At 51.2% G+C, this 20,885-nt stretch overlaps 1 protein-coding gene across 1 annotated transcript in view; it reads right to left on the minus strand.

The window, feature by feature from the left end:
- PRDM6 (PR/SET domain 6) overlaps window positions 1-8,943 on the minus strand; it is a 73,769-nt gene extending 64,826 nt beyond the window's left edge. The window contains exon 1 of the mRNA XM_075020769.1: window positions 8,409-8,943. Within this exon, the coding sequence (XP_074876870.1) occupies window positions 8,409-8,943 (535 nt within the window). The remainder of the gene's footprint in view (window positions 1-8,408) is intronic.
- Between the last annotated feature and the right edge of the window lie 11,942 nt (window positions 8,944-20,885).

Genomic DNA, 20,885 nt, shown 5'->3' on the forward strand with positions numbered 1-20,885 from the left:
CTTCTGCACATTTCACCTTTGTAGCACCGTAGAGGTTTTCATATAAATTTATTCCAGAAATACAAAGGAAAAACAATAACGCCATAGTACTCATGTAGCAAGTCCTAGATCTTTACCCTAATAATTTTATACAACCTACACCCACTCTTATGAAAATAAAGCACAGTATTCACTATAGAAGCTGGAGCTTCTTGGTCTAAGTCACAGATTTAGAATTGCTAGAGTGCCTGTAACCACAGTTTTAATTCTCAGGGGGGCTGGCTCAGCGGTTCTTCTTTCCAAGGTGGATATACTGTGTTATGTAGGCCTCTTTCCTACAGAGCCTTCAGAGGAAAACCTTCCTCTCTATTCAGTAAAAGCTGCTAAAGGATAATAAAAGCAGCATTTTCAAAATATCACCTCTATTTGCATTCTCAAACTTTACACACACTTTCTAAGCACTATTTCCTGTCATCCTCTTTTAAATTGTACCATGCAAAAATGATGCATTTGGCACTATGACAATATTTGAAAATTACATGCGGAAGCTAATTTCCCTCGAAATTGTTACCCCGTCCAGCCTCGCAGGAAATGCACGTGTCCCTGCTGGGCGCTCGTTTGTGCAAGTTCCCTACCCGTCGCATTGGTGACAGATCTCAGCAGAAAGCAGCAAGCCAGCCCAGAGCCAGGCATTACTCTGATGGGTGCCCCTGCAGAAGGCGGCCCCTGCGTGTGAAGCTCGCCCCACGCCACCCCCACGGTGTCACGCAGCAGCAGCAGAAGCAGCAGCAGCAGCAGGACCAGCAGCAACAGCAGCAGGAGCAGCAGCAACAGCAGCAGGAGCAGCAGCAGCGCAGGGGCAGGAAGGCAGGAGGGAAGAAGAGCCTTTGCCGGCACCGCAGCAGCTGCAGGACAAAGCCCTCTAGTGGGGACCCTGCTCGTATTGGCAATAAAAAAAAAAAAAAAAAAAAAAGCCTTTTGGCTGGAGGGTTAAAGCCTTTCCTTAACAATGTAATGCCTGTCGCAAAACGACTCCTTTGTTGGGTGAAGCCGCAACTGCAGAGGGGATTTGCTCGCTCAGCCACGTCAATTAGAGGTGGCTGGAGGATGAGATTTGCAGGGCCCCAGGGAAAAGGTTTCTGGCTAGTCCTAAGAGAAGACTATTATGCAGCAGATATTCCTATGGCCATTCCCAGGCACGATAAATAAAAGGCAGCAAGTACATGCCGGGGGTGGGGGGTGGTGGTGTTATATCCACAGCTAGTTTGGAAAGCGAGGTATCACCACAACATCTTTTCTTTCCTCTTCTAAACCAGTCATCAAGAAACCCTGTGGTTTTGGCTTATCTACAGATCTCAGGGGCTGCATTGAAGTTTGGCACTGGAGAACATACAGGAAAGGATCTCAAATAGGAAAAAAGAAAAAAAAAACCCAACCCCAAACAGGTTGGCATGTGAGCACACTTTAAACAAATTCGGCATCTTACCATTCAAGTTAGAAAGAAAACATCTGACAGGAAAACTGAGGACTTACAGAGAGGATGTCTAACCATGATGCCAATCAGCACGCAGGGCAGGGCCTTGAGTCTGACCTATTTGCATTGGTTGACCATCTTCCAGATGCGTAACTCTCCTCCCAACTACCTGATTATTAATGGCTTTCTTGGAGACATAGTGTCTCTGTAGCAACTTACATTAAACACACTAAGGCATCTTCGGGACTCCACTCAGGCAATTTCAGTGTCAATTTCCTGCATCTTGCCACCAGATAGATATCCCTAACTTTTCATGCACACAACTTTTAGTACCTGCCTAGAGCAAGGTTTTCTTCACATCGTCCTGACAATATGTGTGCATGAATGTGGATAAAACATTTTATTTCTACCTTTTCAAGGAAAAGAAATTAAGAAGTTGACGAGGAGTGTAAACGAACCGTGTGTCACTGTCATTTACCCTTACAGAAAGTTACACATGGTGATATTTATTTTCCACTATCCAAAACCACTGGTAATGTCTTAATGCTTGGCAGAGGCAGTATCTGATCTCCTGCTGTGTTCCTTTCCCTTTGTCCTGCCAAAGCCGAAAATTTGGAAAATGGGACATCTTCTGAAACTGTTTTGGCTTATGGCTTGTTGATGAGAGGGAAGGAGTCTGTCTTTAATACTAAGCAGTACTGAAAATTGTCTCAGTTGCATGCTTTATACATCTATCGTTAGCTTTTTATGCAATCATACAAATAAAATTAAAAGAAAAATCCTCATAAATGTTATAAGGAGTGGAAGCCCTACTAGACATATTTTTCCATGCCTTGAGTAAAAAGTTACTGTGCATCTTTTCTGTGACTAACTTTTGTGTAATGATAGATGGAAGGCTTTTACGCAAGCACACTTTCAGTAATGTTGGACTACCCATCTAAAGACAGTGACCGCAAGTAGTGGATTCCTCTCCCTCAGAGGACAAGGGAAGGAAGTCCTTAATATCAGATAGGGGAAAAAAGGGAGAACTTTGCACACTATCCTGCCTCACAGAAAGGATCAACAGCATCATCTTCATGGATACTGCAAAGGTGTGATACAGCGCACCAAGTTGCTTAATAATGCATGGAAAAGAAGCAGGGGGGGGGGCGGGAGGGTGGTGAGAGGGAGACTGCTCTGGTGCACTGACAACACTAGAATCTCCAAATCAAATGGCAATCATTAAGACCCACACAGGTGTGGGAAGTTGATATAAAAGGGGCATGGTGGGACAAGTGTGAGCTTTCCAGAGGACTGCCAGACCGGGCAACAAGGAGAGATGTACTGTGCCCTTCCTCCTATTCTGACCTCAGAGAGCAGTTGTGTGAGTACAGGCCTCCCCCAAGGACCACTGAAATTAATACTTACACTGGTTGTAATAGCATCAGTCAAGCCCCAAATCAAGACAAGAAGGAAGAAATGTGAGAAAATTGAGGGATTTGCTGAAAATGGAAAAAGCAAGGAGGACTGCAGCCAGAGCAGAGTATCTCCTGATAAAATTGGGAGATGTAGAAGGTACGATCACCAGGAACGCTTCATTGCAGGCCCAGATGCAGCCAGACTCTTTGGAAGGAGATCATTTTCTCACTTTATACGTTCATGCTCTATAGATGGGAGGATTAAGGCAAGAAGAAGCAAGAAAAAATATTAAATGAATTCCTAGCGGAGCTGTTTGGTATGGCTCTTTGGGGAGGAGTGCAATATGTTATCGTTTATTTGCCTCCATAAAAATGAACACAGTGTAATGCCAGCACTATTAACTTCATGTGAGTACACTTAAAAGGACTAAACCTAAGCAAAAGGGAAAGGACACATCATTGCCCCCAAAATATAATTCTAAACACCCTCCAACCTAAACAACACTACTACTGCATATTTTAAAGGAAATCTAAGAGGAGAAAGCTTTTGTCCGTGAAAGGTAGAGTCCAACATAGTGTTCTAACCAGCAAACCAGCTGTAACAATAAATGAAAGAAATACATTTTTGTCTCGGCAATAATATGCTTCAAAGGTGCAGTTATACTGGATACCTGCAGTTTGCTGGTATTAAAGAAGGGTGGCCTCTGACCCTCTGCTTCATAATTCACTGCAAGCATGCAGGTATCCGGTGTAAGTGGCCATCATTTCACACGGTATTACTCACTTGCAAGTATAAATCACTGCAGCCGGCCCTGCGTCCCTGGCTGGGCCCGGGTACCCAGCTAAGAGGGAGGGTGGGCTGGGTAAGACCGTGCCCTTTCATTTCCTGCTGGAAACGGGCTGGAGCTTTCCTAGGGATCACGGGTTCCTCGTGCCTCAGTTTCCTCGTCGACGAGCTGGCATCGACCTCTGCTTGCGACGTTAATCGCAGTTTCTCGCAGACTGCCTGATTGAGGCAGGCTTTCGGAGGGGACGAAACACAGATGCACTTTCCCCCCCGGGCTCCTTTTGCTTGTTTGTTTATTTGTTCTAAAGACTCGCTGCGGAGGGGGGGGGGGGGGCAAGAGCCCAGCCTGCTGCCCCAGGGGCCGGATCGCGGGGCGGGGGTGCGGACCGGCCGCCGGAGCCCGACGAGCCACGGCTGGCACCGGGACCCGGCCGCCTCCGCCGGGCCCTGCTCGACCCTTCCCGGGGCCCGACGCCCCCCTCCCCGGGCTTTTACCCCCTCCCCTTGCCTCGCCTCGGCTCCCCGCTCTCCCCCGACCGGGACCGAGCCACCGCCCCCCCTGCGCCCTCCGGCCGCGCCGCCCGGCGGTGTTCCCGCACCGGGGGCAGGGGCTGCCGCGGGGTCCGAGCCCCCCGGTCGGGGGGTCAGGCAGACCCCACACCGGCTCCTCCGGGGAAGACGGTGTGCGAGGGCTCGCCGGGGCGCCCGGGGAGGGGGGGACGGACAGGGGAGGCGGCGGGGGGACCGTCCCGCTGGCGGAGAGGCTTTCGGGTTATTTTTTGCGAGTCGGGGGCGTGGGGTCCGGGTTGGGGGAGGTGGGTTTGATTTTCCCTGCTTTCGATTGAAGGTATGAATGAATTAAATTTCCGTGTCAGGTATGAGAAGGGTAGGAGAATATTGTGTGTAGATAAACCTTGCCACCCCCTGCCCCTGAGAGACCCCCATATACAATGTAGAGATGATGAATAGGCTCTGGGAGAGGAGATCGAAGTTCAGTCCGCACCGGCTCCACTCTCTCCTACAAAACTATAGGGCAATTAATTGTGGCTTGTCCCCTCATCCTTCATCTCCTGGTGGCACATATCGATGGAGATTACTGCTGATGGACCATTTTATCACCCTAAATAAACAGTCACCACCTTCTCTAACCTCAATCTAATGTATGGCTATCTGCTATGTTTAAGGGTGCTGGGTAACTAATGATGTAAAATAGCTAAATCATACAGGTTACCAGCAGCCCAGAGAAAAAAAATCCAAATATTCCCCACACCGATCCACTTCACAGCGTGTTATATATACACTGTCTTCCCGTAAATTGAACGGGAAGAGGCATGCAAACGGCTTGCTCGCGTGACACTTTAGTTTTACACTGCACATTCGTTGCAGTGGCAGGTTGGCGCTTTCTGGTGAAGGTAGAGGAGTCGCAGGCTTCCCGTCGCGAAAGCCTCTCCCCAGCAACGAGGGGAGAGCCTACACGGGAGCAAGCCGGCCCCGCACCCCCCAAACTCACCCCCGGAGATCTCCTCCTCGGCGCGCCAGCGCCCCTCCCCCAGCGCCCAGAAATACCCTCATCCTTCAAGATTCAGAGCCGGGAAGAAAACGGTCCCCAGCCGCCTGCCACATTATCAGGGTTTTAACATAATCCCCTTTACTTCCCCGGGAGTAGAGACTGCAGGGCCCTAATTAGGGGGTTGTTTCTCGGTGGTTGGTTTTTTGGGGGGTTGTTTGTTGGTTTTTTTACCCCCTAACTAAACCCCTTTCAGTTTAAAACAGTCACAGTCACTGAACTCGCAGCTCCTTGGCGGCCCTCGCCCCCCTCCCTCGCCCAGGAGCGTGCCGTACTCGTTGGTACTTGACGGTCAAGGCGGGGGTCTGCGGGGAAACCGCCGCCCCTCCACCTTCCCACGGCGGCCGCCCGGCGCCGGGCCGGGCCGGGCCTGGCGGAGTGGCGGACGCAGCCGCCGCCCCTCGGGATTTACCGGCGCGGGGGGCAGCACCGCCGCCCCCCCCGCCTCCGGCCGCGGGAGCCGCGGGGCGGCCAGCCGGAGAGCGCCCGATGGCAGCGGCGAAGTTTGCGGGCGCTTCTCCCGAGCCCGGCGGGTGGGTCCTGCCGGCGCAGCGGGCGGGGTGGGGGCCCGGGGGGGACGTGGCTTGCCCCGGAGAAGGAGGCGATGCTCGGGGGGTGGTGGCGGTACGCGCATTTGGGAAAGCAGGGGAAACGGTGCGCTCGCTTGGTTCGCGAAGGTGATGCGTGTAAAATTAAAATCCCCAAAGCGGGCATCAGCCAGGGGCCTGCGGCCAATCCCAAATCGGCGGGCTGCAGTCGGGCAAGGCCGAGGCGGCGGCCCTGCGCCCCCCGCTCGGGGAGGGGGCGGGGGGGGGATCGGTCCCTGCGGGTGAGTGTCCGTGCCAGGCTGGGGAGAGCCCCCTGCCCGCAAGGCGCCCGTTTGTCAGCCTGGGAGTTTCGGTGGGGCTGTCCGGAGCTGGAAGTGCAGCAAGCAAGTATAACTCAACCAAAGCCGATCGCTCGCTCACTCCCTCACCGCACCCGCAACCCCGACCTCCTTTCCCTCAAACGGGCACCTCCGGTGTGAGGGACGGAGTCCAAGCGGCTGGAAATCCCGCCTGCCCACGGACTCCTTGCGTGACCCCCGAGGCACTCGGGGAGCCGCGCAGGGGTAGGCAGGCCGGTGCCCTGCAGCTTGCCTTGCTGAGCCTCTGATTGTGCGAGCGAGGGGAATGCGTGGCAGGGCAGGGACTGCAATTCCCGGACTCCTTCCTCACTTACAGTTCGCTTTTTTTCCCCTTTCTGTTTAAGAACGAGTTGCCCAAAACAAACGCACCTGGACCCAGAAGGCTGAAACACTCGGGTTAAAAAGTTTTGCTCAGAGACAACTAATAACGGCTGGAGCGAAAGTCGCCTAGTAAACAAGTTCAATGATAGGACTTTTTAGACCTCGCTGCAGAAAAAAAAAGGGGGACACCGTGCTGGCAGCACCCTGCTCCGTCCTTCAGACAGCGAGCGCTGCCCCGTCCCAGCCGGACGCGATTCACAAGCGTCCCTTCTGCAATCGACCCGTTTGTTTTCTCGAATCCACCTTTAATGTCACGGTTGGGAAGAAACTATGCAGGCTGTGCCTGCAACTCTGCGGAGTGCTATTATTCCACTCGCTCCTTAAAAATGCTCCCCCCAAATCGCTATTTTATCTTCCTTTCTCTTTTTAAAACCTTTATCTTGCAGATTTACTGAGCTGCTCCAAGAAGTAAAACATGTATTGTCTGAACGGTTCGGTTGGCGATTAAAAGTGCATTTCAGATTCCATTAAGTGCATGTAATTTATGAGATCACGTTTTCTGCACCCGAGAATAGAAAATACACTAGCACATTTCACTAAAGGCTAAAACTAAGCATGAGGAAGTCGCTCAAAACAAAGTCGGTACCCAACATAGAAAGATTTGCAGTGTTTAGAAGGGGGCAAAAATCCCCACTAAACTCAGCGTCAACTTTCCTCTCACTCCTTAAGACGTACACACAATGATTAAGGCTATGCTAGCATCCACGTAGTTTAATGAATATACAACAGTTTCATGGAAACTTTCAAAACAAGCCCCACATCTGAAATTAAATTAAACGAATCCGCATTTTGCATGGGAATGTGCTTACGGATCGCTGGTTTGGGGTATCATTTATCTGTTCAACAGCCTTCTTTAAATAGACATTTTGAGGGGGAGGACAAGAAAAATAAAGAATTTTAAGAAACCTTAGGATAAGAGAGGGTATTTGAAGGAATGGAAGAAAGTGCACACACTGAAGCCATGTTCCAGTGTTTTAACAGGGACAGATCCGTGTGCTCTGAATGTTGGTAATAAGTCTGATGAATTAATATAGTTCATCTAGTTATTTTCACCCCTTGGATTTCCTCGGTTGCATAGCATCAACAGATACAGGAACAAAAGACAGGCAGAACCCATTTCTAAAATCACAAACCTCTAGTTGATACAGACGGTTTAACAGTAGGGACGCCCCCCTCCCCCCCAAAACCCAAACCTCTATAATTGGCAACAGCAGTATTAAACGTTTTCTAACCACCAAGTCCTAAGTGAATTCTGACACTCAGGCAGGCGACCTTTTTCATCTAGAAAACCAGCTTTTCTTATTAAATGACCACATCATGCTCTTCTGTAGGGGTGAAAACTAAAATCAGTGAGGTGTTAACGAGGTCTGAAAGGAAAACGATACTCCGAGATAAGACGGAGGAAAACTTTGCCCTAGTCCATCCGATGAAAACTGCAACTTTTCCCTTGCCGAGCTTAGAGGAGTAATTGATTTCTGGGTATTCAGCGAAGCCTGGGCTTTCCAGGCAGGAACGGGGTGAGACAAGCAAGGCGGGAAAGGACCAGTTTCACAGCAAGTTGCCCTAAACCCTTTCCGAATCCATTATCCTAAGCAGCCCCCTCCCCTGCCCCGCTGCGAGAGAAATCTAGCCCCACAGCAGCCTTCCCGGTGAAGCTTGCCTTCCAGGGAAGGACCCGGGTCTCAGACAAGAAAAGCCATTACCGAGGGGTTACCACCCGCCTCCCGAAAGCGCTGGGAACAACGCGAAAGCGGCTCAAGGCAGGGACGGGCAGGGCGGAGGATGCTCCTCATGGAGAGAGCGGTGCGGGCGCCCACGGCGGCCCCCCGGCTTGGCGCGTCCCTCGGCTGGCCCGGTGCGGGGGGAGGCCGGAGGACGGGCGGGTCGGGGGCTGCGAGAAGGGGCACGATACGTACGGTTGTTGGGGTCACTGGTGTGCTGATTCAAGGGGATGATCTCCATGCGCTGCTGCCCGTACAGGTAGTAGTCCAGCTCCTCGGCCGTGCACCGGAACCGAGCGGCGCCGCGCTCCCCGCATTTGCCGCCGCCGCCGCCGCCGCCGCCGGCCCCGCACAAGTCCTTGCCCTGCAGGGCAGCGGGCGCTCCCCCGGCCGGGGGCTCGGAGCTCTGCAGCGGCCCGAAGACCGGGAGCTGGGTCACGGGCAGGGAGGTCAGGCCGGCCAGGGAAGCGGCCGCCGCTGCTACGCAGGAGGAGGTGGAGGAGGACGACGGAGTGGACGAGGAAGAGGAGGAGGAGGCGGAGGAGAGGGAGGCCGGGCGCTGGCGGAGGCTATCAGTCGGAGGCTCGGCTCTCTCGGGCGGCTGGAGCTGGGCGAGGGCCCCGCTGCTCTTGAGCTGGCTGCTCTGCGGGAAAAGCTGCTGCCAGTGCTGCAGATAGGCGGGATCCACCTTTAGGAACGCGGATCCGCCGGGGTCGCCGGGCTTCAGCATCGCGCTGCCTGTGGAGCGGAGAGGAAGGGGACAGCGGGCGTGAGACCCCCGCCCCGCCCCGGCCGGGCCGCCCCGACCCCGCGGCGGCCTCCGCGCTGGGACGCGCCGGCCCACGCGTGGGCTCCCCGTGCCGGCGGCGCGGGGCCGGCGGCGGGACGGTCCCGCCCCGCTTCCCTGCCCGTGCCAGGCGCGGCAGAAGAAAAACTTCGGCCCGGAGAGCTGCAGGGCGGTGACGCGGGAAACGCGCTGGCCCAGGGCGACGAGGCTGTCCCCCCGGGCAGGACGAAAGGGGCGGCGGGCGGCCCCGCACGCCCGCGGCCGGAGAACCAGCCGCCCCGAGCGGCGTGCCGCTCGCCGCGTTCCCGGCGCACGCCATGCCTTCCCCTTTCATTCCCTTGCCTCTCTCCGCGGGAGCGGATTCGACTCCCCAGGCTGACAACAGGGAGGAGGAGGAGGAAACTTCAGCCCCACGCACACAGGCGCGAGTCTTTTCTCTCCAGCCGCTCCCGCTGCTCCCCTGCGTTCCGCTCCCGCCTTTGCAGGAGGAGTGCAGGGTCACGGCCGGCAGCACCCTGCCCCCGGGTGGAAGCACCCCGCTGCGGCCCCGGCTGGGCTGGCTGTGCCGGGCGAGGCGGAGGGGCCGCGGCCGCCCCTCGCCGGCCGCCCCTCGCCGGCCGCCCCGGCCTGCCGCTGCCTTACCTGAGCGGGGTGCGCCGGAGCGGCTGCTGCGCGGTCGGCGTGCGGAGGTGTAGGCAGCCCCGGGAGCCTTCGAGCCGGAGGAGGGTTGAGAGGAGAAGCTTCTCTTTGGTCTTTGTCCGCGGGGAAGCGGGGCGATCCTCTTCCAGGTGCCGGGGACCGGCGGGCCGACTAGCTCCGAGCCGCCGGGCTCCCTCTGCCGTGGCTGTGCATCGCGGTCGCGCCCGGGCTCTTTGCTCGGCTCTGGCAGACTCCGGGCTGGACACGTGGGTTTTACGACAGCGCAAAATACAAGTATGTGTGGTGTGTACGGGAGGGAGGGGAAGGAGCGGGAAGTTACCAGCGAGCCTGAACGCAGCGCCCTTTTTTTGGCAACTTCCCCCACTTTGTTCCTTGCTCAACTTTTAAAGGTGTCCCTTTCTTTCCTTCCCTCCTCCTCCTTCCCTCCCTCCCCCCGCTCCTTCCTCCCCCCCCCCCCCCCCCGTCTCCCTCTCTCCCTCCCTCCTTCTCTCCCTCCCTCCCCAGCTCCCGGAGCACGGCACCCCGGGAAGAGCTGGGCTCTTACCCTGGCGGAAGGGGAGCAGCGGCCCCGCGCAGTCCCCAGCAAGATCCGCGCCGCTGCGCGGTCCCCAGCGCCGAGCGGCGGGGCGGCGGCGGCAGCTCCCGGCCCGTGGCGGCCCAAGCCAGCCAGCGCCTCGCACCCTGCCAGGCTCCCGGGAGACACGGCCTTGCCTCACTTGCCTTTCGCCCCTCGGGGGCTAGGTGGATGTGAGAGACCTTCCTGGCCTGTTTCGCTGTCCTGATACCGTCCCACCTACTTAAGGTGTCTCCCGGGATGACCTGCCTCCCGTTCCCCTCGGCTACCCGAGACCTGCCCCAGGAGGTCCCAGCGCAGGTGAGGGAACTCACCTCCCTAGAACTTCTCCCTCCTCGGACCTTGTCCCCTCGAGCACCAGCACGTCTCTCCTGCTCTCTGTGCTCGGCTGCAGCACAGAGCGAGCAGTATGCAGGCGGAGATGCAACCTGTGGCGGGAAACTTCTCATCTCTAGCGACTTTTTCTCTCCACTTTGCTTAAAAATTGGCGTTTCCTGCCCCGCCGCTCAGTTATTGAGCTCACGTATCAGTGAGTATTTAACAGCGGTGGGGTTTGGGGTTTTTTTTTCCAGTTTCTTTCCTACACCGTATGAAAAAATAGACAAGAACTATAATCTCTTAGGTATATCGCGTGTACGTAGTACCCCATGCGTTTAAGGCAAAATACTTAATGCAAAGTGTTTATGCCACCAAAACGTTTCTCTGGTGTCAGAAAAGCCCCCATTGTCAAGTGTCACGCTGCCACTAAACGCACACTTGCTTACAAACATAACGTGTCTGCGTGTAAACTGTTTTTGCCGTTCCCCCCGCCCTGTTTGTAGTTTATTTCTTTCCCACCCTTCATTCTCGCAGAGCCTGGGAAAGCTGCTGCTGTTTAGACTTTGTGTCTAAGGCAGGACATTTTAACACGAATTTGAACAGTGCTGGGGCAAAAAATGTTTTGACTGGCGTCATTTTGACAAGGTCATCCGTCATCTGCTCTATAGATTGATAACACCTAAGTTAAAGGCAAACACGAGTAGGAAACCCCCCCCCGATTTTTAGGGGTTATAAAGTTGGCTATAAAAACCTTCCGTATGTCTTTGATCCATCCCATTGTGCAACATATAATGAATTTTCAGCCCCCTAGCTCTATTAATCCACCTTCTGAAGTTCTGACATGCTGCCGTTCAGCTGAGGGATGGAGGTGCGGGGTGGGGGGGGCTGCTTGCACGCTCGCTAGCGTGCGCAGAGCGCGGTGTTGGGTACGCTCATCTGTGGATGGGCGCGCTTGGTTTTCTCTGTTTTCACCGCATTAATAGTGTCTCGTCCTTGGCCAGCTCCTTCCCGGTCACAATTTTATTCCGCCCTTCCCGACTCTTTTCAATTTATTTTTTTTTTTTAATGTGCCCGTCTGCGTTATTGGTGTTTTCCTTACCGGACATCTTTTTAAAATACTGAATTGCTTTTAGTGGCAGCAATCTTTAAAAATTCGTTTCACGCTAGAAAAGCGTGATGAAGTCGGGAAAAGCTCCTAGCTAATGGGCTTAAGTACATTGTCAATATCTGCACTTGCCTTGAGTTGTTAACAGAAATATTCCATGAGGGTTCATATTAGGGGGACTTTAATCTGTTACTGAGGGTTTGGGTCTCTTTTTTTTTTTTTTTTTACAGCTATAAAAGTAGCGCTTCGAGCGATCGAGGTGGCTGAGTAAAATTTATAGACCCCCTGACACTTTGGGACCCAGCCTGACCGGAGGACAGAGGAATAAAGTACGAGGCTCGCCGCCTCCGCCCATCCTCAGGGCCGGGCGGCCAGCGGGCAGCGGGAGGCGGGCGGGAGGGAGCCGGTGCCCGCAGGCAGCCCGGCCCCCCGTCCGCTGGCTCTGCCCGCAGCTCCGGGGCGCGGCGGCCGGGCAGCACCGTCCGGGCAGCACCGTCCGGGCAGCACCGTCCGGGTCACCCCGTCGCCCAGGCAGGGGGCTGCGGCGGAGCCGGTGAGCCTCGTCGTTTGGCGTGTTGACCTTAACGACAAGCACCCCCGCTGCGCCGGATTCGCCCGACCCACGCAGGGAAGGGAGGAGAGCGCCAGCGGGGAAGCTCAGCCAGCAGCGGGGCAGCTCCGGTGCCGAGCGGGGAGAAGGCTGCTCCCTGCCCCGGCGGGCTAGCGGGGAAGGCAGCGACGTGTCTCACCAGGACAGAAAACGGCTCCGGCCCCAGCCTCTCCAAAATACCACCGCTCCCGGTCCCTTCTGCCCCTCGAAAAGAGCAGAACTAGCAGATCTGCGGGCAGGGCTCCCGGCCCCCGAACCTGCCCCTCCCCGGGATGGCTTTAGCCAACCCTGACCTCTGGTCTGGCTTCCCGAGGCAGAGCTGTTTGTGCGCGTCCCTTTTGTCTCCCCCGAGTTTGTCTACGGTCTATTTGTTACTATTTCTTGGTTGGTTGGTTGGTTTGGGTGTTGTTTTTTTTTATATATTTTTTTTTTCCTCCTGGATGTGACTTCTGTGTGTAAAGATGCAGGAAAAAAGGAGTTTTTAACTATTGCCTCCTCCTTCCCCTTCTCTCAGGCTTTTTCATTATTTAGAGGACGAGCACTGAAACAAATCACATTGACCGTTTAGAAAGCGATCAAACCTTTATAAAAATCCATCGCCTACGAATCGATTGGTGAATATTTGCTAGGAATTTGTTCAAAAGAAATAAATAAGGAGGGTAAGTGTATTAAATGCAAAAGGGGAACACGGTGGTGTTTTTCTTCATTGATTAATGACCTCTAAAATAAAACAAGCGGGAAGAGGAGCCAAGATCGATAAATTAACTACCCAAATTCATCATTTTCCCTGCGATTTTTTCCTTTGGTTTTTGTTTGTTTGTTTGTTTGGGTGTTTTTTTGTTTTGTAAATAACGCATAGGAAGGATGTCCGTCTCTTTGGAAACTCGAAGGTTTTATTTTAGGCGGGGGGTAGAAAAGGGAGCTAAATCCCTTTTCGGAAGGGATTGAATCGGGGACACCCTATCTGATTTCGTTTGACACACAATTAAAAAGTTTGCCTTTCATATTAATTAATTCTCCCGATGTGGGGAAGACAAATGGTCGGTTACCTCTGACAGGAGTCCGATAAAGGATTCAGCAGCTTTCCTTCTTGCCCTAGGCGTCTCCTCATTCCAGTTTTAAGGTCATGAGCGGCTGAGTTAATAATTCATTAATATAGACATTTATTCAGATGGGATTCACGGGGATTCGCGCTCTCCTACATCTCACCGTTTGGATTTACGTTTCCCTCGAAGAGAAGACGAGGGGGAGGAGAAGGGATGGAGGAAGGCTCTACACAATGCACGGACCTATTTCTACACACGTGGTTAAAACGTGGTTACCCCCAGCCAGAACCCGCCCGGGGCAGCTCAGCCTGCCCGCCAGAGCCCCGCTCGGCCGGCCCCGGCCCCTGCCCCGCTCCCGGCTCCGCTCCCCGCCCCGCTCCCAGCCTCGCCGCCGCCGCAGCCGCCGAGCGGGGCCGCGCCCCGGGCCTCCCCGGGCAGCGGCGGGCGAAGGGGCGGCCCGGCGGCACTCGCCGCCTCCCGAGCGCTTCCTGAACTGAAGCCAGGCGCTTCCCTCCCCATTCTCCTTCCCCGAAACCAGAAAGCGACCGAAGACCGGCAAGAGTGGGTAAAACTGACCCCAAAAGCCCTTGCCCCCACGGCCGCCCCCCCCGCCGGCAGCACGGCCGCCGCCGGGCTCGGGCTCGGCAGGGCTGGGGAGCCGAACGGGCTAGCCCCGGGCTCGGCGGTGGCAGACACCGTGGGTGGGAGAGGGCGGAGGGAGGAGACCCCGCTGCCGAGAGTCCGGACCTGCGGCCGGCGGCGTGCCGAGCTCCCCCCGCGCCGCGGGCGCCCGGCTTCGCCCCGCAGCCAGGTGAAGGAGCACGTCCCGCGGCGCGGCTTGCGCTCGGGCTGCTTCCGCCGCCCTCCCCGGCAAGGGAGCGGGTGGGAGGCGGAGGGGGGCGAGACCCCGGCGGCAGGGCCGTGCAGCGGCCGGGAGGGGCCCCAGAGGGCGCCCGCGCCCCCGCCGGCGGGGCGAAGCCGGGACGGAGGCGCCGCGGGGGCGGGTCGCTGCCGGCGCCGCCGCTGAGGGGCAACGCTCCCCCCCACCCCCCCACCGCGGGATGGCTGTCCGGGGGGGGGGGGGGCTCGGGAGAGGCAGGTCGGGGCCGCCCCCCCCCCCCCGCCCGAGGCAGCCGGCGCCCCCGTTGCCTTCTCTCCGGGGGTGCTGATGCGAGGGCAGAGCCTGGGGAGTGCTGGTCCCGGGGGCAGCCCGCTCTGGGGTGTCTGGGGGATGAAGAGGTCCCTCGGGAAGGGGGATGGGGGTCCTTCCTTGGGAGCAGGTAGCAAGAGGCTGGCCGAGGAGGTCTGCCGCAAGCCACGGCTTCGGGGAGAGCAGAAAGCACCTGGCCACGTGCGATGGGACTGAGGTTATTAAGTGGTTTGGCAGTGGCCACCAAGCAGATGCCAGCCAGATGCATAACGACTTTCTGCCACTGTTGACCTGATAGGGATGTGAACTGGTGACCCCTGAGGTGAAACGCTCTATGGTCTATTACCAATTCCCCGAGCCACCGAATCCCTCTCAGAGACAGATTCAAATACTTATGTCCATCAACAAAACAAACTCTGCTCCAAGCAAGGCATGCTGCAGATGGGATGAGAAAAGGAATTACTCAGTTGTAAAGACCAAGTAAAAATAAATCAAGTCAGAGAACAAATAAAGTTGAACTTAAACGTGACAAATTTGGGTTAATTTCATTCCCACCTTCACGCACAGCCCATCTGAAAGTATTCTCAGTTTTCTGAGAACTGAATTAACTATTCAAATGTAGGTTTCGTCTTTGGGCGCCTTTTTTTTTTTTTTTTAAAACCAAAGATGCAGTTTAATCTATAATGCAGTATAGTACAATGGTTTTCCAGATAGGATTATACAATTTAAAATTCATTCTCTGGGTGGTCACAAGATTAATAGGCAGAATACTTTAAGCACACCTGACATCTTTCAGCACAGCTTTTGTGATTTTTTGATTCCTGCATGGCTGAGTGCATCCTCTCACATGTATTTCATTCACCGTAGTTTCAGAAATGGTGTAAGGGAGCACGCTGAAAGGCAGACCTCCTTCACAATCCCTGATGTCAAGCTTTCCAAAACTAAGCAACTGAACATTTTGAATGCTTAAGCAACACTGGGTGGCTACTTCAAACAGCAAAACATAGTCTAGAGAGTTTTCCTGTACTTTATCTAAAAATAGCTCTCATAAATACGGAATCTATTAAATATGATTGTTTGCATGTGACATGAGAATGATAAGGTCTGGACAAAACTCAAGAATAGTAGCATTTCAATGGCTAGTATTGTCATGCGAATGCCATGGTTTTACCATAATGTTTGCAGAAATAAATGGAAATTATGGGGTTCTTTTTCAATTTTGGCTTAGCATCATAATCATGACTCAATGTTTTTTAACAGAAAAAACAGAAAAACCTTACACTTTTTGTTTCCCACTTAACTGCTTTTTCATAACATGCACTTTTTTAACAGATTTTTCTAGGCCTGCACTCTGGTAGTCGTCCCCCCCCCTTCATAAGTCACCAGTGAATCTATTGATGGAGAAAGGAAAAGACTGACAGCCCCAGGGAACGAAAGTTCAAAGCAGGGACTGTGTCTTCCTTTGCCTTGTGCACCATGTGGTAGAAGGCTGCAAGAGCAGGTCTGAAATACCTGCCCTTCGGGTTTTGTTGGACTATGTCTGGTAGATGATTTTTTGCTTAAAATAAGCCCATACGTGGGACTTACTTCAGTAAGTCAAATTCTGGAGTACAAGTGTTCATTCTGACATGATTATTCAGGAATAGCTGTTTTGGTAAATTTTCATGTGTAAAGAAGGATTTGGGGAGAGGGTAATAGCTCTTTTGGAAGAGGTGTGTGGTGTGTACTGTGCATACTGTGAAAAACATCTGGTCACAGATTTAGCACCAAGTAGAAAACTTTGGGCTGCTACAGCAGTATTAATAAATAGCACCTCATGACCAATGGAGTTTACTAAGTAAGTGAATAAAACTGAGCAGCATATGAAGATGAAATCTTAAGGTGAAATATCAAAACTAACAAGTGAAATGACTAAGTGACTACGGGAGAGTTCTTGCCACTCCACAATAGTTGCTTTAGTTCAGTTTCTGATGCTTTACCAGGCAAATGTTTGTTTCAGTTCTTCACATGGTTAAGTGCTTCCCATAGTGTTGTCTAGAACTATGGGTTCATGGCAACTGAAGTCCAGAACTGAATCAAGAAATACAGCTGCTCAAACAATAAATGACACAGATAAAACAACTGTCTTTTCAATAGAGAGCAATCATACTGCAGTTGTCAATTTTCTGCAGCAAGGCTTACTTTCTGACATCCTCCAGTGTGAATTATTCATGGCAAGGGAGCCAAAACCAAAACAGCTGGGGTACGGAAATACATGGAGCGACCACACACCTTAGGCTAGAAACCTGCACTCTTCCCTTCTGACGAACAAGAAGCAGTTTTTAGAGTTTCCAGTTTGCCTTCTGACAACCAGACTGGCCTTATTATCTCACCTTGTGCATCCCTGTCAAATCTATACTGCGAGCTAACTCCCCTGTTTGGAGAAAACAAGTAGGCTCTCTGTATCCTGTCCCAGGTACTTAGCCTCCAGCCAGCAGAAGAGACATTAAAAAAAGACAACCCTAAAACCCAAAGCTATTAGAGATAAATGATTTTGTGAGCTATGCCACATTTTGGCTGGGACAGGTTAGGTTTTCTGGCTACATTGGCAATGCAAGTATTGATTCTTGGGTTTAGAAAGAAGAGGTGGAAAGCGTAGACTGGAGAGAAACACTTTGGTCACTGAGTTCAGTACACTACCATTGCAGACAACTGTGGAAGAGCTGTTAAGTCCAAAAATGTTAAAAAATAAATCACTTCTTTCTACTGTATGGCCTACCATGTAAGAGCCCTGCCCTCTCCTGCACCCCCCCCCCCCCAAAAAAAAAAACTAAAATAAACATGACACTTTTAGTAGAAAAGAGGAAAAAAAATATCTCCAGAACACTATGTACCATAGGTAAAGAAATGGAAAGACAATGGATGCTATGGGCCTCTGCACTGGGAAAGGAATTGGTCAAGTGAAAATGCCCAGGGGACCTTAGAAAGTGAATACCCCGCAGAGAACAGAGGAAATCAAAATGTCTCCAGCAGTTGCTGGTAACCACAGGGAAAGGTTCCACTAGACCAAAGCATAACGGTCAATTTTATCTCATAAACATAAGAAAATTGTGACCAGCTAAAATTGAGAACCCTCCAAGATATTAAGCACATCAGTGTGTTTGCAGCAATTCTTGATGCTTGAAAGAAAGACAGACACAGATAATTTATCAGAACATGATTTTGCATCAAGAAAAAGTAGAAGAAATGAGGGCAAATACCCCATTATGATATATATAGATACAATGGAAGGTCAAAGGAAGTGGGAGCCAGCCTAGAGCAGCTGGAATCAAGTAATGCCTGTGCTGGCAGTTTGGAATAACCACTGAGGAAGACGAAGGGTTAAGAATCAAACAACAAGCTATAAAACTCCATCTAACTTCTTGACAACAAACTATGCAGGAAAGCAGCAGAGACTTAGGCACTGGCTGTCTGTGCCCCTGCTGTGCAAACTGTCTACAGACCAGCCAGTGGCTACAAGGCGTAGAAGGAACTTGCCCAGAATGGGAGGACTTAGATGGCATTCACTTGCTGCTCTGTGTGGATGACTGGGTGAAATGGCATGGACAAAAGTTTAAACTTCTGCCTGACAACCACTGTAGACAAATGTCGCATATAAGAGCCACTGGCTAAACCGTGTTCACTTGCAAGAGTGTCAGATCTATACACCATTCATCCCTTGCAGCCACTGCTGTGATCACAAGACTGCGGTTCCTCCCCAAAGCCAAGAGCAAATCTCAGAATGCTTTTCCTCCCATACTCCACTTCTGGTATGCAAACAGTTCATCTAGCAACATGTATGGGATATCTCCTTCCACTTAATCGCAAAAGGATTACCACTGCTGCTTTCAATCCAGTGAGAGAAGCCCACTACAGAGATCTTAAGACACGTTGTTCAGACCTCCACAACAGTATAGACTTAAGGTCCTGGAGTTTGCAAACTATGGAATTCAATCTTCTGATGTCCTTCTATGTTGGTTATTTAATTTACAATATGAGAAAGTGCACTTTAAAACAGGTTCAACAGTTTATACATTACATTTGTAGGACAACATGTAAGTAGTAAGGTGCAGGTGTTTCATGTTTTGGTAATCTAACCACAGTATCATACTTCCACTTTGCAATTTGTTCTTAGTGCATAAGATGCTATTGTCCTCAAATAACATCACATCTCTTCTGAAGCTTACAATCTTCAGACAGAAGTAGGGCAAGGAATCATATCCTTATTCAGTCTGTATCAGCCAGCCTAATGTAAAATACCCTCAGAGGCAGGTTAATTTAAGACTTGTGCAGAATGGAAGGGACCTCCCACACTATTTGTTGTGCTGGCTGAACATGCTGTAATTTTTAGCTGTCAGGTGATAAAAATAAACCATAGTTGGTAATTTCTTCACTCATACAGCTACATTGGGAAGAAATTCTCTGTGTATGCTCTTTGTATGACACAGAAGGCTGTGACAGCCTGTGTCACTTCAAGAAAACGGGTCCAGGAGGAACTTGCAAAATGACCTCTACCAGTCTACCAGAAAGGCATTTGGGATAACTTCAAGATATTTTTCTCCAACAAAAGGACTACTGGACAGAATGTGCTTAGTGCTAAACTTGAAAATTTGTTTATTGCTACCCTATTTTAGGCTAATTGGTCATATAAATGCATTTATTCTTTCGTTGCAAAGCTCCTGGTAAGGACTATTGTTTCCACTAGAGCCTTTATGATTTTGTATTTTCCAAATGTGAGTATTTTCAACCTATTACATCTGTATTTCCAGGGCATATCAAAAAAGTCAAAGTCATGTTGCCAATGTAATGACTGATTAGGAACTTAAATGACAAGCAGTATATGCAGTTCAATAGAGCTTTTTCAAAAGCCTGATTAATCATTGCTTGTGTTGCTTCTTTTCAGACATACAAACCCATATTACACTTCTTAAATATGGATGGATTACTGTGCTATTTATCTGAAATGGATTCATAACATTCTGGAATGTTATCGCTACTTTTGATATGAAACCACCCTTTTCTCTGTTAGAACAGACTTTTGATATATGCCAGGCAAGTCAATTAACCTAGTGTCCTCTGACATTGTCCCGGTTTCAGCTGGAATAAAGTTAATTTTCTCCTTAGTAGCTGGTATAGTGCTGTGTTTTGGATTTAGGATGAGAATAAAGTTGATAACACACTGATGTTTTAGTTGTTGTTAAGCAGTATTTATACTAAGTCAAGTATATACTTCAGCATTTCATAATGCCCTGCCAGCAGAGGCTGGGAGTGTGCAAGAAGCTGGGAGGGGACACAGCCAGGACAGCTGACCCAAACGAGCCAAAGGGGTATTCCATACCATATGACGTCATGTCCGGTATGTAAACTGGGGGGGAGCTGGCCTGGGGGCACCGCAGCTCAGGGATTGGCTGGACATTGGTCAGTGGGTGGTAAGCAATTGTATTGTGCATCACTTTTTTTGTATATTCTTCTTCTATTATTATTGTTATTATTGCTGTTGTTGTTGTTAGTATTATTATTATTGTTATTATTATTGTTATTTTCCCTTCATTTTCTGTCCTATTAAATTGTCTTTATCTCAAGCCATGGGTTTTACTTTTTTTCCCCATTCTCTCCCCCATCCTACTGGGGGCAGGGGGAAGTGAGCAAGCAGCTGTGTGGTGTTTAATTGCTGGCTGGGGTTAAACCATGACAGACATTCAAAAGCTTCCACATTTCAGAATAATTTCCTGTCTATTCTGCACCTACGTGGATTATTAAAACATGCCACACACTTCAAGACAATGGCACTACTTAAGATAAGATGCCCTAAAAAGCACCGATAACATAAAAAGCATTAAGTGACTTAGCCTATACTGTTTAGTCACTTATGGTACAAGTGAGCTTCATTAAGGAGATGAAACAAACAGACTCATCACACAAATCCAACCTAATCTAAACCACAACCTGTCCAAGTCATCTAAATTAAACTTGCAATACTTTTAAAGTTCAGACTGATTCTAGCAAGAAATTAAGTTTACTTTCTCTGTCACCAGGTTGCTGTCTTTTCTGTTTCTGAACAGCAGATTGTAGTTACATTTCAAGGAGGTGAGGCAGGTACACTCCTGATATTACTCTTCTGCTCTGTTAAACTCCCCTTTCCCTGAGTATCCCTGGCATGTACCTTTCAAAATGTATTCTTCCTGCCATTTTAAAACTGTTAGTTTGCTTGTCCACCATGCAGTCTTGCTCTTCGTCAAACTTCCTGACAGTTTTTCAGATTTGTGAAAAAATCACAGAAGAGGAGAGGCAGAAGAGCTGAGTAGCTAGCAAGAAGCCTAGAGACTATTATTTCAGAAATAAGCATCAAGAAATTTAGAGATATACAAGTAGTGTACAGAAAAAAAAGAAAAAAAAAGTACAGA

The sequence above is a fragment of the Buteo buteo genome, chromosome Z (assembly GCF_964188355.1).
Source record: "Buteo buteo chromosome Z, bButBut1.hap1.1, whole genome shotgun sequence".
Lineage (NCBI taxonomy): Eukaryota > Metazoa > Chordata > Aves > Accipitriformes > Accipitridae > Buteo > Buteo buteo.